General features: G+C 41.8%; 5 protein-coding genes and 6 non-coding genes across 11 annotated transcripts; 4 read left to right on the forward strand and 7 right to left on the reverse strand.

Moving 5' to 3' along the window:
- Positions 1 to 6: 6 nt before the first annotated feature.
- Positions 7 to 1,044, reverse strand: LOC146975464 (E3 ubiquitin/ISG15 ligase TRIM25-like; the record flags this gene model as incomplete). The annotated part of the gene is made up of 1 exon (XM_085794398.1): positions 7 to 1,044. A coding segment is annotated over exon 1 (984 nt), but the record flags the coding sequence as incomplete, so codon positions are not given.
- Positions 1,045 to 3,097: 2,053 nt separating this feature from the next.
- Positions 3,098 to 4,204, reverse strand: LOC146975465 (tripartite motif-containing protein 29-like). The gene has a single exon (XM_085794399.1). The coding sequence runs from the start codon at positions 4,202 to 4,204 to the stop codon at positions 3,149 to 3,151; it is 1,056 nt and encodes a 351-aa protein (XP_085650525.1). The 3' UTR covers positions 3,098 to 3,148.
- Positions 4,205 to 5,548: 1,344 nt separating this feature from the next.
- On the reverse strand, positions 5,549 to 7,165 carry LOC146975466 (tripartite motif-containing protein 16-like). The gene has a single exon (XM_085794820.1). The coding sequence runs from the start codon at positions 7,072 to 7,074 to the stop codon at positions 5,938 to 5,940; it is 1,137 nt and encodes a 378-aa protein (XP_085650946.1). The 5' UTR covers positions 7,075 to 7,165; the 3' UTR covers positions 5,549 to 5,937.
- A 1,262-nt stretch (positions 7,166 to 8,427) lies between these two features.
- Positions 8,428 to 9,584, reverse strand: LOC146975467 (tripartite motif-containing protein 29-like). The gene has a single exon (XM_085796636.1). It carries the CDS (start codon positions 9,568 to 9,570, stop codon positions 8,428 to 8,430), a length of 1,143 nt encoding a protein of 380 aa, XP_085652762.1. The 5' UTR covers positions 9,571 to 9,584.
- A 1,637-nt stretch (positions 9,585 to 11,221) lies between these two features.
- trnat-agu (transfer RNA threonine (anticodon AGU)) lies at positions 11,222 to 11,295 on the forward strand. Its single transcript has one exon. It is a non-coding gene; the product is annotated as a tRNA-Thr (tRNA).
- Positions 11,296 to 11,693: 398 nt separating this feature from the next.
- Positions 11,694 to 11,767, forward strand: trnat-agu (transfer RNA threonine (anticodon AGU)). Its single transcript has one exon. It is a non-coding gene; the product is annotated as a tRNA-Thr (tRNA).
- A 156-nt stretch (positions 11,768 to 11,923) lies between these two features.
- On the forward strand, positions 11,924 to 11,997 carry trnat-ugu (transfer RNA threonine (anticodon UGU)). Its single transcript has one exon. It is a non-coding gene; the product is annotated as a tRNA-Thr (tRNA).
- A 276-nt stretch (positions 11,998 to 12,273) lies between these two features.
- Positions 12,274 to 12,347, forward strand: trnat-cgu (transfer RNA threonine (anticodon CGU)). Its single transcript has one exon. It is a non-coding gene; the product is annotated as a tRNA-Thr (tRNA).
- A 1,613-nt stretch (positions 12,348 to 13,960) lies between these two features.
- On the reverse strand, positions 13,961 to 14,948 carry LOC146975472 (cobalamin binding intrinsic factor-like). Its single transcript, XM_085794400.1, has 4 exons — positions 14,855 to 14,948; positions 14,597 to 14,738; positions 14,243 to 14,379; positions 13,961 to 14,153 (listed from the first exon to the last, which is right to left on the reverse strand). The coding sequence occupies exons 1-4, from the start codon at positions 14,928 to 14,930 to the stop codon at positions 14,092 to 14,094; spliced, it is 417 nt and encodes a 138-aa protein (XP_085650526.1). The 5' UTR covers positions 14,931 to 14,948; the 3' UTR covers positions 13,961 to 14,091.
- A 1,401-nt stretch (positions 14,949 to 16,349) lies between these two features.
- On the reverse strand, positions 16,350 to 16,423 carry trnat-ugu (transfer RNA threonine (anticodon UGU)). Its single transcript has one exon. It is a non-coding gene; the product is annotated as a tRNA-Thr (tRNA).
- Positions 16,424 to 16,577: 154 nt separating this feature from the next.
- On the reverse strand, positions 16,578 to 16,651 carry trnat-agu (transfer RNA threonine (anticodon AGU)). Its single transcript has one exon. It is a non-coding gene; the product is annotated as a tRNA-Thr (tRNA).
- Positions 16,652 to 16,909: the final 258 nt, after the last annotated feature.

Raw genomic sequence — 16,909 nt, forward strand, 5'->3', positions numbered from 1 at the left:
ATGATTAAATTTCACGAGAGCGAAGTCAAAGACAAAGTAAAGGTCTGCAGATACACTGAGTTGTGACAGTGAGAGGTAGTTGTGTAGAAACTGGTTGTGATCTTCTACCTGTGAGAGCTCCTCCAGCTCAGCGTCTCTCCTCTTCAGCTCAGTGATCTCCTGCTCCAGCTCTTCCTGAGCCTTTTTCGCGTCATTCACTTCAGTTTCCTGCTGGGATCTGATCTGCTGCTTCACATCAGACCATCTCTTCTCCAGCAGACCCATCAGCTCAGTGAAGATCTTCTCAATGTCCTCCATTGCTTTATCTGCAGAACTATTGACACCCTCTACCCGCTTTTGATGGCTCTTAACATATTCCTCTCTGTTCTCGATTGCCGTCTGGATTTGTTGTCGGTTTAGCTCAAGCTCTTTCTGTCTCTCAGTCCTTTCTGCTGCAGCTGAGACTGTGTCGTGGCCTTTATGTTCATCCACAGGGCAGAGATAACAGATACTCTGCTTATCGGTGCGGCAGAACATCTTCATCACCTCATTGTGATGGGAGCAGATGTTCTCCTGGAGCTTGTTGGAGGGCTCCACCAGCTTGTGTTTCTGTAATGGAGGTACATCATAGTGAGGCTGCAGGTGTTTCTCACAGTAGGAGGCCAAACACATCAGACAGGACTTGACAGCTTTCAGTTTTCTCTCTGTGCAGACATCACAGGCCACATCTTCAGGTCCAGCAGAGCAGGGGTCAGCAGGATTAACGAGTCCAGTCCTTTTCAGCTCCTCCACTAAATCAGCTAACATGGTGTTTTTCACCAGGACTGGTCTCTGTGTGAAGACCTGCCTGCACTGAGGGCAGCTCCGGATCTCCTCCTCCTCCCAGAATCCTTTGATACAGGTCCTGCAGTAGCTGTGTCCACAGGGAATAGACACCGGATCCTTCAGGAGATCCAGGCAGATCGAACAGCACATTTTTTTGCGGTCCAGCTGAACTCCTCTCTGCGCCATTTCAGCTCTCAGTCGGCAACAACTGTCTTGAGTTTCACTTACTGAGAAATAAAACTTGTGAGCTCTGATCTAAAAAAACATGTGTCACTGTAGTGAACAGTGTATGTCACCTATTCTCACATTGTAGATCTGAAGGGGCGGAAACCAGGAAGTATTTCACAACAGCGAGGTGAGCTCACTGTGTTTGACAGCAGGAAGTGAAGGGAGGGGAATCCTGCTTTGACTTGTCCCGGGGAGAGAGACAGATTCATACTTTATGGGATTGATACTGTTGCAGGTCCTGAAGGTGGAACCTTGTGAGAAATACAATTCTGTTGGAACAGATATAATGCAGTGACAATGAAGACACAAAGTGCTAATCTTGTGTACAGGTTGCATCTGTATTCATTTCCACAAATTCAAAACACAATCAAACATCATATATCTGAATCTCTCAATCTCTCTTTTTCAGGCAAACAGTTCACAAAATTCTGTTGCAAGGTAAGTAATCAAAAATGTGAGAATATGTGAGTGTATCTGTGGTGTAAAACACCTCTGACACCCACCTGCTAGGCAAAACACAGGGCAAAGCGTCAGTTCTTTCAACTTTTCACATCATATAAACATCATGAAACACACGCAAATGGCCGGAATACGCAGCTCCCACACACACTTATACAGCTTACGGATCAGACACATTGCTTCTTTCTCAAACACTGACCTGTTGGAACAGATATAATGCAGTGACAATGAAGACACTGACTGCTCATTCTTGTGTACAGGTTGCATCTGAGATGTGGGCACCTGAGGTCACCCGAACCGCAACAGCTCAGGTCACCAAGGTTCTGCTTGCAGCTTTTCCCCACTATCTCACAAGATATATAGAGAAATAAAAATGTGATTAACACATATTTAACTGTGGAATAAACTCGACCCTTCAAAAATTAAAAAAAGGAAATTAGTGTTCCATTCATTAAAGGGACAACGAGGAGTTTCTATTTGGTTATGAAAAAGTATCACATTAATGTGGATGAATCTACACTACCCACACTTGTTAATGGGCCCATTTTCGATAAATATATTGTTTTGTCTCTATCGTTATTTTGTTATTTTAATTAATGGTGGAAATTCTGGGCGGCTCGACCAGCATTTCCTTACTTTCGGTTTCGTGGACGTTGCCCGGCGGGTCATGAGAATAACGCAACCGAATCGCCGTTTATGGTCAGAACTACGACGGTATCTGATCGTCTTCAAACCTCTGACTTTCATTGTTGATGAATGAAAACATTCTTGGCAAGACGTCCGTCTTGCGCCGGTCCAAGAATTTCACCGTGCGCGCAGAGGCTCATGGTAAATGTAGTATGAAAACACTTCGCTTTCCAAAACTCCTCGTTGTCCCTTTAAGTTTAATTCACATAAATGTGGTGACACCATTTGGGTGCACTACAATACCAACATCAATAAACTGGTTCATGTTTATCGAGTGTTTACATCAGCTTGTCCGTAGATGAGCTTCATTTGTACAGTGTAGTTAACTAGGTAGGTATTATGCAATGAGTCACTAAATGTACATCATGAGAGGAGAGTCAGTATATCAACAATCTCTTTAATGATTACAATAACAGTAGGTAATGTTTGAAGACACTTGTTGTTACAATTTTCAAACTGAGTTTAACTATCTACTTTAAAACACTAGTATTGAAGGCCTGTGCATCAGAGCAGAGACAGTAACAGATACATCAATGCAAATAATCAAGAAACATTTACAGCACAGAGAAATTTTGATTTTCATACATTAAATGTTTAGGTTAAAATAAAATCATTGTGAGCAGCTGGACTGTAAGCTGCTCAAAACTCAAACATCAACAACAAATAAGGTGATAAAGAACATGCACAAAATCCAATGTGAAACAAGTAGACTCTATTCTATTCTATTCTATTCTATTCTATTCTATTCAGGAAGTACTTGGTTTAACCCAAACCACCATCTTGTCTTAAATCTGACCAAGATGTGACATTGGTATTGAGTGTTTGTTTCTCTCAAAAGACAATACACACATTTGAATACAGTGTTATTTTCTGTCAGTGTTTCAGATCCAGCTCCTGTCATGGCCGCCCCTTGGATTATTATGGGTTATTTCCCTTTTTTAGGAGCGTTCTTAATGAAAAGAGGTTTTTCTTACATAATTCTAGGCTTAGTGTCCTCTGTCAGAGCTGCCAGTATTTTATCTTTGATCTTTTTCACGGTCGCTGTCACACGGTCATAGCTCACCAGTAAACGGAGAGGGGAAAAGTAATTATTGAGTTGTGACAGTGAGATGTAGTTGTGTAGAAACTGGTTGTGATCTTCTATCTGTGAGAGCTCCTCCAGCTCAGCGTCTCTCCTCTTCAGCTCAGTGATCTCCTGCTCCAGTTTCTCCTGATCCTTTTTCACGTCATTTATTTCATCTTCTTGTTTGGATCTGATCTGCTGCTTCACATCAGACAGTTTCTTCTCCAGCAGACCCATCAGCTCAGTGAAGATCTTCTCAATGTCCTCCACTGCTTTATCTGCAGAGCTATTGACATCCTCCACCTGCTTTTGACGGCTCTTCACATCTTTCTTTCTGTCCTCAATTGCCTTCTTGATTTTTTGTCGACTCAGCTTGAGCTCTTTCTGTCTCTCAGTCCTTTCTGCTGCAGCTGAGACTGTGTCGTGGCCTTTATGTTCATCCTCAGGGCAGAGATAACAGATACTCTGCTTATCGGTGCGGCAGAACATCTTCATCACCTCATCATGATGGGAGCAGATGTTCTCCTGGAGCTTGTTGGAGGGCTCCACCAGCTTGTGTTTCTGTAATGGAGCTGCCTCATAGTGAGGCTGCAGGTGTTTCTCACAGTAGGAGGCTGGACATGTCAAACAGGACTTGACAGCTTTCAGTTTTCTCTCAGTGCAGACATCACAGGCCACATCTTCAGGTCCAGCAGAGCAGGGGTCAGCAGGATCAGCGAGTCCAGTCCTCTTTAGCTCCTCCACTAAATCAGCTAACATGGTGTTTTTCACCAGGACCGGCCTCTGTGTGAAGACCTGCCTGCACTGAGGGCAGCTCCGGATCTCCTGTTGATCCCAGAATCCTTTGATACAGGTCCTGCAGTAGCTGTGTCCACAAGGAACGGCCACCGGATCCTTCAGGAGATCCAGGCAGATCGAACAGCACATTTTTTTGCGGTCCAGCTGAACTCCTCTCTGCGCCATTTCAGTCAGCAACAACCCTCTAAGTTTTGAAACTAGTGTGAGCTCTGATCTAAACAACATGTGTCTCTGCAGTGAACACTGTGTGTGACCTATTCTCATATTGTAGATCTGAAGGGGCGGGAACCAGGAAGTATTTCACAACAGAGTGGAGCTCGCTGTGTTTGACAGCAGGAAGAGAAGGGAGGGGAATCTGGCTTTGACTTGTTCCAGGGAGAGAGGCAGATTCATATTTTATGGTACTGATACCAACATCAATAAACTGGTTCATGTTTATGGAGTGTTTACATCAGCTTGTCCGTAGATGAGCTGTGTAGTTAAATAGGAAGGTCTTATGCAATGAGTCACTAAATGTACATCATGAGAGGAGAGTCAGTAAATCACAATCTCTTTAATGATTATAATAACAGTAGGTAATGTTTGAAGACACTTGTTGTTACAAAGGTACAAACTGAGTTTAACTATCTACTTTAAAACCCTGGTGCTTTTATGTTAAAGGCCTGTGCATCAGAGCATTGACAGTAACAAATGCATCAATGCAAATAATCAAGAAACATTTACAGCACAGATACATTTTGATTTTTATGTATTGGCATTTTCACCAATAATTACAATAAAAAAGGAATGGTTTTAGACATACAATGTTTCCACCAAACGGCAAATACTTTCTGGTGACACTCTTGTATGATGAAGTAGGGCCTCAATTCATGAAAAAAACAGTTGAAATATGTTGGGGAAAAAAGTTAAAAAGCTGAAATATGGAGATAAAAGGTTTCTGCCCAACAGCAATCTCCAATAGCCTACTTAGTGAATTAATTTGTTAAAAGACTATAATTTTTTTTTTTTTTTTAACTAAAACTGACTCAAACTAGGCTAAAACCTTTTTGAGTTTTCGTCGACTAGAACTGGACTAAAACTATCACATATAGAAATGACTAAAATTGACTATAACTACTAAGCATTTTAGTCCAAAAGACTAAGAATAAATCTAAAATGGCTGCCAAAAACAACTCTGCTTCATTTGTACAGTGTAGTTAAATAGGTAGGTATTATGCAATGAGTCACTAAATGCACATCATGAGAGGAGAGTCAGTAAATCAATGATCACTTTAATGATTATAATAACAGTAGGTAATGTTTGAAGACACTATTAGACCAGTTTTGTTTCCAGGTGCTGCATTGGTACAGTGTAATACAAATAGTTTTTGTTATTATGTAATGAGTCACTAAATGCACATCATGAGAGGAGAGTCAGTAAATCAATGATCACTTTAATGATTACAATAACAGTGGGTAATGTTTGAAGACACTTGTTACAAAGGTACAAAGCAACAAACTGAGTTTAACTTAACTGGTGCTTCTGCTTCTGTGTTGAAGGCCTGTGCATCAGAGCAGAGACAGTAACAAATACATGAATGCAAATAATCAATAAACATTTACAGCACAGAGAAATTTTGATTTTGTGATCAATCATTGTGAACAGTCACATTTCCCACCTTAAGAAACTCAAACAACAACAACAAATAAGTTGACAAAGAAAAAGCACATAAATTCCATGTGAAACCAGCAGATTATGACGTTTCTATTGTCCATGACTGTTCATCATCATTATTAATATTGTAACCATGACAACAAAGATCATCTAATGTAGAGGAGGTAATTAGTTTAACCCAAACCACCATATTTTCCTTAAATCTAACCAAGACGTGACAGTGATATTTTATTTTTTTGCGTGGTTATTTCTCTCTTTTAGGAGCCTTCTTACATACAAGAGTCTTTTTTAACGCAGACTTGTGCTCTGCTTGTGCCAGAATAACGTCCACTTCAGTCTCTGCCAGAACTTCCACGATTTTATCTCTGATCTTTGTCACAGCCGCTGTCACATAGTGAAAGTTCACCAGAGGAAGGGGGCAGGCTGTGTAGAAGTCTATAGATATACTCAGTTGTGACAGTGAGAAGTAGTTGTGTAGAAACTGGTTGTGATCTTCTATCTGTGAGAGCTCCTCCAGCTCGGCGTCTCTCCTCTTCAGCTCAGTGATCTCCTGCTCCAGCATCTCCTGACGCATTTTGACCAAGCTCTTCTCATCTTCCTGCTTGGATGTGATCTGCTGCTTCACATCAGACCGTCTCTTCTCCAGCAGACCCATCAGCTCAGCGAGGATCACCTCACTATGCTCCAGCGCTTTATCAGAAGAGCCATCAATGGCCTCCACCTGCTGTACACATCTCCTCAGATCATGTTCTCTAACCTGGATTCTCTGCTGGATTTGCTGTCGACTCAGCTCGAGCTCTTTCTGTCTCTGAGTCCTTTCTACTGCAGCTGAGACTGTGTCGTGGCCTTTATGTTCATCCACAGGGCAGAGATAACAGATACTCTGCTGATCAGTGCGGCAGAACATCTTCATCACCTCATTGTGATGGGAGCAGATGTTCTCCTGGAGCTTGTTGGAGGGCTCCACCAGCTTGTGTTTCTGTAATGGAGGTACATCATAGTGAGGCTGCAGGTGTTTCTCACAGTAGGAGGCCAAACACATCAGACAGGACTTGACAGCTTTCAGTTTTCTCTCGGTGCAGACATCACAGGCCACATCTTCAGGTCCAGCAGAGCAGGGGTCAGCAGGATCAGCGAGTCCAGTCCTCTTCAGCTCCTCCACTAAATCAGCTAACATGGTGTTTTTCACCAGGACCGGCCTCTGTGTGAAGACCTGCCTGCACTGAGGGCAGCTCCGGATCTCCTCCTCCTCCCAGAATCCTTTGATACAGGTCCTGCAGTAGCTGTGTCCACAGGGAACGGCCACCGGATCCTTCAGGAGATCCAGGCAGATCGAACAGCACATTTTTTTGCGGTCCAGCTGAACTCCTCTCTGTGCCATTTCAGCTATCAGTCGGCAACTACTGTTTGAGTTTCACTTACTGAGAAATAAAACTTGTGAGCTCTGATCTAAACAACATGTGTCTCTGCAGTGAACACTGTGTGTGACCTATTCTCACATTGTAGATCTGAAGGGGCGGGAACCAGGAAGTATTTCACAACAGAGTGGAGCTCACTGTGTTTGACAGCAGGAAGAGAAGGGAGGGTGATCCGGCTTTGACTTGTCCCGTACTTTGTGGTATTGATACCAACATCAATAAACTGGTTCATGCCTGATAATGATGATGAAGCATGACTAAATTCAGTTGCCTTAAATTATGAATATTTCATCAGCTTGTCTGGAGGTGAGCTCCATTGGTACAGTGTAATTATAATGGTAGTATGTGATGAGTCACTAAATGCACATAATGAGAGGAGAGTCAGTAAATCAATGATCACTTTAATGATTATAATAACAGTAGGTAATGTTTGAAGACACTATTAGACCAGTTTTGTTTCCAGGTGCTGCATTGATACAGTGTAATACAAATAGTTGTTATTATGTAATGAGTCACTAAATGCACATGAGAGGAGAGTCAGTAAATCAATGATCACTTTAATGATTATAATAACAGTAGGTATTGTTTGAAGACACTTGTTACAAAGGTACAAAGCAACAAATTGAGTCTGTCTACTTTAAACCCTGCTGCTTATCTGTTAAAGGCCTTTTTGCATCAGAGCAGAGACAGTTACAAATACATTAGTGCAAATAATCAACAAACATTAATAAATTTAGATTTTCATGTATATAGAAAGTTTAGGTTTAACTAAAATCATTGTGAACTCTTGGATTCTCCACCGAAAGAAACCCAAACATCAACAACAATAAATGAAGAAATAAAAAAATATCTAAGTGCACAACATGGGGACTAAATACATTTAAGGACTAAAACATAGATTTAATTTGCAGCAGCTTACTAACCACCCATAGACCAGTTTTGTTTCCAGGTGACATCTAGTGGTCATTGTGATTATGACAGGAGTGAAAGGGAAGGTGTGGTGGTGTATACTATAAAGACAAAGTCCATGCCAGGAGGAGGTTGTGTGAGATGCTGCTGTAGAGTGATGCTTGAATCCCATGTTAAACCAGTAGATTATCATGGTTCTATTGTCCATGAATGTTAATTTCTATTATTATTGTACCCATGACTACAAAAACATCTTATGTAGAGTAGGTACTTAACTTACCCAAACCAGCTTCTTTTCCTTAAATCTATCCAAGACATGACAGTAATATTAATTCTTTGTTCCCCCAGATAATAACAGATCAGATCCAGCTGTTGTCAAGGCCGCTGCTTTTGTTATTATAGCATTTCTATCTGTAAAGAGACTTCTTGCTGGAAACAGCCTTTTTTAATGCAGACTTGTGCTCCGATCGTGCCAGTATAACGTCCAGTTTAGTCTCTATCAGAACGTCCTGTATTTTATCTTTGATCTTTTTCACAGCTGCTGTCACATAGTGGAAGTTCACCACGGGGAGGGGGCAGGCTGTGAACAAGTCTGTAGATACACTGAGTTTTGACAGTGAGAGGTAGTTGTGTAGAAACTGGTTGTGATCTTCTATCTGTGAGAGCTCCTCCAGCTCGGCGTCTCTCCTCTTCAGCTCAGTGATCTCCTGCTCCAGCTTCTCCTGATGCTTTTTGACTCCATTCACTTCAGTTTCCTGCTGAGATCTGATCTCCTGCTTCACATCAGACCGTTTCTGCTCCAGCAGACCCATCAGCTCAGAGATGATCTTCTCAATGTCCTCCACTGCTTTATCAGAAGAGCCATCAATGGCCTCCACCTGCTGTTGACACCTCATCACATCTTTGTCTCTATCCTCGATTGCCTTCTGGATTTGTTGTCGACTCAGCTCGAGCTCTTTCTGTCTCTCAGTCCTTTCTGCTGCAGCTGAGACTGTGTCGTGGCCTTTATGTTCATCCACAGGGCAGAGATAACAGATACTCTGCTTATCGGTGCGGCAGAACATCTTCATCACCTCATTGTGATGGGAGCAGATGTTCTCCTGGAGCTTGTTGGAGGGCTCCACCAGCTTGTGTTTCTGTAATGGAGCTGCTTCATAGTGAGGCTGCAGGTGTTTCTCACAGTAGGAGGCCGGACACGTCAAACAGGACTTGACAGCTTTCAGTTTTCTCTCGGTGCAGACATCACAGGCCACATCTTCAGGTCCAGCAGAGCAGTGGTCAGCAGGATTAATGAGTCCAGTCCTCTTCAGCTCCTCCACTATATCAGCTAGCATGGTGTTTTTCACCAGGACCGGTCTCTGTGTGAAGACCTGCCTGCACTGAGGGCAGCTCCGGATCTCCTCTTCCTCCCAGAATCCTTTGATACAGGTCCTGCAGTAGCTGTGTCCACAGGGAACGGCCACCGGATCCTTCAGGAGATCCAGGCAGATCGAACAGCACATTTTTTTGCGGTCCAGCTGAACTCCTCTCTGTGCCATTTCAGCTCTCATGTCAGCAACAACTGTCTGAGTTTCGCCTTCTAAGAAGTAAAACCAGTTTGAGCTCTAAACTAAACAACACGTGTCTCTGTAGTGAACAGCACGTGTTACCTTGTCTTAAATTGTAGATCTGAAGGGGTGGGAACCAAGAAGTATTTGGACTGAGTGCAGGAAGAGAAGGGAGGGTGATCGGCTTTGACTGAAATACAGAAGGAGGAGCAATTAAATACTTAATACTAATGACGATATCATTACATTTCTTAACTCATTCAGTGCCAGAGGTTTTTCCCTCAGTGTACAGCCAGTGCCAGCACTTTTGAGGATTTATTCTACTTTTCACACAGCCACCAAATATGTGCTGTTAAAATGACACAGAATATCTCAAATGAAAGGAGGGACTCTACTTTCACCAGGAAAAAGATTGCATTTGTAGCATGTTCCACTTTTTTGTTATCCTCATTTGAATACAGCATGTTTTCGCAAAATTCAGCATTCTGGGAGAATAATAAAAAAAAAAAACAGGTTTTAGAGTTTTGATGGCATGAGGGGCCATGTCCACCAGGCACGTTTTTAGTGCTGACAGCGCTCTCAGCGCTGCTTTCCCAGCGCTTAGCGCTCTCTCTCCCTCGTCAGAATGCCGCTGTTGCTAGGTTACAAAACGAGTCCTCTGACACTTCCGTGTTCCTGCCTTGTTTAATGTAAACACTACAGCGAGTGTCAGAAATACACAATAGCATTAGCGGCAGCTTTTGACATGGACCCTGAGGTCGGCCTACCTTCAATACAAGTGTGGGTTAGGGGAAAAGTGACATTGACGAGCGCAGCGCTGTTTTAAAAGATGAACAGATTTCAACTTGAAGTGCTCTGAGCGCCGCGACAAAAAGAAGCAAGCCGTGTTGCTGTGTGCGCCCAACTCAATAGGGTTTGAATGGAAAGTAGATGCCCAGAGCGCTAAAAACGCGTCTGGTGGACACGGCCCCTGAATGATGATTCCCTCTGACTCTGTGTCTTGTCTATTTCTCAAAAGACCTAAATAGGCTAATCTTTTTTTTATTGGTGGGATGGCGGTTGTCAAAAGTGACTAGCGACAAATCTAGCCACTTCTGACAAAAAAAAGTCGCCAAGAGGGGTTGGAAAGTTACCGGATTTAGCAAGAAAGTGGCCAAGTTAGCAACACTGCTTCTGGCCATCCATTCAGGTGTATGGAGCATAAGCTGCGGTTGCCTGCTACAGTCTGCTCCCACGGATGGATAGGTTGGAGGAGTTTGTTGTGGTCACCTGTAGCACTCTAGTCATGTGATGCGTGATCACATGGCTTCCTTTCATCACAGGGACACCAGAATTTGTGGGGAAGGGGGCCCTCTAGCATAAACAGTGAAAAACACAAAAACTTGTTGAAACTTGTTTTTGGCACTGAATCTGAGTGTTAAAAATCCTGATACATTGATGTGGCTTTGGCACAAAATTCAATTTCATTCATGTCTTAAAATTATATAATGTTAGAATCTCAAAATATGGAAACTTTAGACTTTTGACTTGACTGCTAGAACCGTCCAGGATCTCCAACCTACAGTACCTTTAAGGGAACCTTTTATTCAGATTAAGTCGGTGTGGAGATATGTTAGGAGTGGGCATTTGTCTCCTGTCTGTATGGCCGCACAGAGGTGCTGTGGCTTAGCTGGTCAAAGCGCCTGTCTAGTAAACAGGAGATCCTTGTTTCAAATCCCAGCAGTGCCTGGTTGGTAGAGACCGATCTTGTTCATCAACAGTAGTACGGTACCCCTCTGTACATCTTAACATTCTTGTAAACAGCAGATCCTCGGTTGAAATGCCAGCAGCCCCTCATAATCGCTTTGCCCTTGAACCATTATTTGTTACATAGGGTTTGTTGTCTCTTTGCATATTGCCTCAGCTCAGTTGGAAACTTGGTGGAGGTAATGCCAGACAAATTACTGGCTAAAATAGACAGCTTTTGTTCACTAAAAAATAGAAAATCAAAAAGATTGACTTCAGTTCGTACCATGCAGTTGAAACCAAAATGACATTGGAGTTAATTTAAGTCCACTGATGGTAATTTTAGTGCCCTAGACTTAAGAGGAATGTGATTTTGTCACTTGTCCAAATGCCCAAAAAGGGGCGCTGTGGCTTAGTTGGTCAAAGTGCCTGTCTAGTAAACAGGAGATCCTGGGTTCAAATCCCAGCAGTGCCTTCTTGTTGGTGAACCCTCTTTATCTGGTAGTGTATGGAACTCAATAACATGACATTGGAATTGATTTAAGTCCTGTGATGGTCATTTTATGGCATGTAAGTTCCTATAAGTCCTTAGATAACTGTGATTTTTTCACCTGTCAGATGCCCAAATAGAGGCGCTGTGGCTTAGTTGGTCAAAGCACCTGTCTTGTAAACAGGAGATCCTGGGTTCAAATCCCAGCAGTGCCTGGTTGGTGGCGACCTTTCTTGTGAATGGAACCAACGGAAGTCAACATCACAATAGCCACAATGATTGGCCCAGTGTGAAGGTGCAGCAGGAATGAGAATTTGTCACCTCTCTGTATGTCTTAACATTTTTGTAAACAGGAGATCATCAGTTCAAATGGTAGCCCCTCGTAATTGCTTTCCCTTGAACCTTTATTTGTTACATATGGTTTGTTGTCTCTTTGCATATTTGCTCAACTCGTGGTCGTCATGGTGGATGTCTTGATCAACAAACAAACAGGCGCTGTGGCTTAGTTGGTCAAAGCACCTGTCTCGTAAACAGGAGATCCTGGGTTCAAATCCCAGCAGTGCCTACTTGCTGTTAAACTCCCTCAACCTACTTATGTATGGAACCCAATGGTTGTTGACTGAGCAACATCAAGAGAGGATTAAAAGTCTTTCATGTGCTTCTTCTAACCTTTCCTATCACATCAATTGCCACTAATTTGTACAGCATTATAAGAAGGACACAAGAAAATAGTGTAATGAAAGATCAATGGCTTTATTTCCTGACTGAGTTTTAATTGACATTTGATTGCATGTTTAATTATTTACACCATTTTAGGCGTATTGGATGCTTTATTCCATGCAGCTGCACCATCCTCCTGCACTACAGGAGTGGACAATGTGATGTAATTAGATTTTACAAGAAGGTGTTTAGGTGTTAAGGTGTTTACGAAACCATTACTCACTCATAATGCAAAATAACTGTGTTGAATTAAATCATCATGATGACTTGGATCTAATCTATGATACTGGTTGAAATTAAATGTGTGAAGGACATCAATAATTATAATCATTCTTGTCACACGTCATCAGTTCACCACCACACCGTCTGTCGCCATTTCCCTATTTCACCAGAAAATGCATGCACACACATGGGTGAGAGTTTGCCAACAGGTGCACATTCTCCCATCAAGTTTGTTTTTTATAGATCACAACCTTTGCATGGAAAGTGACGTATGCCACTTTTACCCTCAAAACCTATTGCAATATTTCTTGATGGCAATTTTAGTGTGAAAATGTGAGAGGAATTTGTGTTTGTCATTGGTTATTCAGAGGTTCTGTGGATGAACTGGTTAAATGAGATGACTTATAAACAGGGCGTCCAGGATTCAAATCTGAGCAGTACTGTCTGTATATCTGTAAACCACTCAAGGTCAACAAATCAATATCCACATTGGGGGTTAATGTGTCCAAGAGGGGGAATTTTAATTTCAAATAAATGCAAAGACGGGAATGTGAAATTCTCACTAATGACATTCAGTAAGTTGTGTTTGCTATCACATCAGCTCACTTGGAATCTGATATTATTGCATTTTTCCCAGAGGCAAGTGAGGTAGCAGGAATTTTTGTTTGTTTGTTTGTTTTAGGAGTTATGGTTTAGCAGTTTAGCAGATAGGAAACCTATAGACTTCATCCTTCTTTATTTAAAGTCAGTGCTGCAAACAGATCCTTGTCTCACTCTCCTAATATGAGTAAATATGAAATCTTGTCGTTTGTCATTTGTGATAGTTATCAGCTGAAACCTTCCCTTAGTAACAAGCTACCAAACATCTGCTGCCACTCAATGACCCTAAGTCGTGGGTTGTGTCGATACCTACACAATTAGTCTCTTACTCCTGCTGGCGGCTTAATGTACTAATAGATTTGATTTGATTTGTGTGGGTTTTGAGTTATGCATCATTTGTATGTCTGCCCCAGTACGATGGAGGTGAATGACATTTCATTTGTGCAGCAAAAATGAAATGTCACTCACCCCCATCCACAGCAGTAAAAACATTGACATTTAAAGAGGTGTTCGGCCTCAGCCTGTCACACTACAAACACTTCTCAAACACAATGAACGTCACACATTCACATGAGTTACACTGACAACAGTTTATTCTCCTGTGAGATTTTCCCTTTTCAAATTAACGCATTGAAGGACATTGAAGGATAATTTATTCAAGATTACAGAAACAATTTGTTTGATTGTCTTTTTGAAATGCGTTGTTGAGTTGCAGCCAGTTAGTGTCGACTCCAGTCCCACTGCCATGTGCATTAGCTGCTGAATCTTCACCACTTTGTGTATCTCAGAATGATTTTTTCATTAGCACTGGGGATGTAACACCCGATACCTACAAAGAGGATGCATGTATTGCATTATAATCTGATAAACAACAGAATTACAAGAAAGGCTGACATGACATTTTCATAGTGGACTCACCAACGTCAAGTCTTGTGATCTCGCCTTCTGGACTCTGGGCCAGAAGCTCCCAGTATGTGTGTTGCTCATCGTTTCCAGCCAGTCCGTTCACACTCTCCAGGTACGGGCCGTAGTTCAGATCCTCTGTGTAGGTAAACCTGCACAGAGCAATGTACACTGTAGTTTTTTATTTGTTTTTTTGCTTCCTCAAAAAAAAAAAAGAAACTCCAACAACCGTGTCAGCTGTGTTTGCTTCCTCATAAAACATTTGCAGAGCATATTATTAAACCATTGTTGATGGGTATATTTACATAAGTAAAACTAGTTTCAAATGTGGACTAGCTCTTACTGTAAATAACAGCTGGTGTTACTTACTTAAAGTCTGAGTTGGAGTCCATAAGTCTCCTCATTGCACCCAGCAGGATTCCTCTGTAAACCACATGGGTGCTGTAGGTCAGTGGAGGTGAATTCAGGATGCTGTTCTGTACCTCCACATGAATGGGAACCGGATCAGTATCTGAAACATGAATGAGTGAAAAAGCAGAAGAGATTTTGTGAGACTTTTTGGGGGAGCTATTCAGTCAAAATAAAAAGGATTTGAAATAATATTAATTTAATTATTCTAGAACTCACATGCAGTCAGAGTCCCAGGAAGCAGCAGCAGGAGCAGGGCAGCAGAGTGAAGAGCAGGCATCATCGTCTTCATCATCACGGCCAGTGGACGGTTGATTGAGTGATTCACAGCCGCTTATTTATTCCATTTGCCAGTGTTTACACTGGAGGAGGCTGGACTTAATTTGAAAAAGCAGATCATGTTTTCCAGCTCAAAAGTCACCTTGAGGTCATGATATGAAATAATGTTTGCACAGCGAAGTTCTGTAAACTGAACAATGAACAATGAAAAGTCAAATATTACATAACAAGTCTATTATAGTATTTTTCCACCATCACACTAGACTAGTTAAATAATTACTAGTTGTATCAATTATTAATGTGCTGGGCATAAGATCAATGTATTTGTAGTTTGAGTTTATTTGGCAGGATTTTATATTAACCAGGTGTGCGACAAGTTGTTGGGAGACAATCCATTCACTTTTTATAAATTTCAAAAATAACAAAAAAGAAGGAAACACAACACAATTCAGTGAATTTATTAATCTGCAGTGTGTGTGTGTGTGTGTGTGTGTGTGTGTGTGTGTGTGTGTGTGTGTGTGTGTGAGGGCGGAGGGGGTGGGGGTGGGGGGCAGTTCTGTACATTTCATTTAGCAGGCTAATCCCAAGATCTCAGAGCCAAAAATGCCACCTAAATTAAGAGCAGAAGGAAAATCTGATGAAGATTTCCTTAACGAAAGCAACCAGTGCCTAATAATGCTTTTTAGCAGCTGGTATCAGTACCAAACAGGTTTTTGTGTTGAACATTTTCTCTATTGTTATTCTGTATCTCTGTCCAGAAATATCTATAACTGATTATTCCCAGACGAGCTGTCAAAGACTGGCACCTTGTCTCTGTAGTACAGGGTTTCATCAGCAGAGGTCTCTGCAGGCTTCAAAGTTCAAAGTTACTTAAAATCAGAGGAAATCTCAAACACATTGTATGACTTCACTATTGTGCAATGAGTGGCGCTGAGCTTCTCTGTAATTGATTATCACATGTTTTATTCCTATTATGTTTGGCTGTGTTTACAGGTTTTGTTCTGGTTCTGGAACATTGATGAGTTTGGACTAGTGACAAAAACATTTTAGTGAGTTTTATACACTTCCAAATCAAGGAGGTTTACCAATAGCGTGGTGATTGTGCAGCTCACAACTTGACCACGACAGCGTTTTGGAGTTTTTGGATTGTGTATTTGATGAGTTTGATGAGGGAAACCAAGAAATTCCTTTAGCCTCCATAGTATAGCTCTGAGCAGCTGCTGCTCTGCTCCGCCGTTCTAAAAATAGCTTACACCAACAATTAAAGGTAACGCACCTACTGCTATGACTATAGCGATTATGGCAATAGGCCAAAATGTTGAACTATACCTTTAAGTCTTGGGCACTAACATGACCATCACTGGACCTAAGACAGTTTCAATGGTAGTTTGTTGAGTTTTACACTCTACCAGACCAAGGAGGTTCACTGACAAGCAGGCACTGCTGGGATTTGAACCCAGGATCTCCTGTTTACAAGACAGGTGCTTTGACCAGCTAAGCCACAGCGCCTCTATTTGGGCCTACGACAGGTGAAAAAATCACAGTTATCTAAGGACTTAGGACCTTTCATGCCATAAAATGACCATCACAGGACTTAAATCAATTCCAATGTGATGTTAGTGAGTTTCATACACTACCAGATAAAGAGGGTTCACCAACAAGAACGCACTGCTGGGATTTGAACCCAGGATCTCCTGTTTACTAGACAGGCACTTTGACCAACTAAGCCACAGCGCTGGTTTGTGGGCATACAGACATGTGACAAAATCACATTCCTCTTAAGTCTTGGTGACCATCAGTGAACTTAAGTGGCAGACTGGGACAAAAAATAGGCACTGACATTTTTGATAGAGCGAGGCCACACATTATGTGTGTATATATATATATATATATATGTATATTCATGGTACCATTCATACATCATTCAACATTTAAAAATCAGCTGTCAGAGAGAGAGCAGCCTCGTTTGGTGATAAGAAGAACACATTCTTTTCT

This window comes from Trachurus japonicus, chromosome 13 (assembly GCF_045865225.1).
Source record: "Trachurus japonicus isolate A0001 chromosome 13, Traja_1.0".
Taxonomy (NCBI): domain Eukaryota; kingdom Metazoa; phylum Chordata; class Actinopteri; order Carangiformes; family Carangidae; genus Trachurus; species Trachurus japonicus.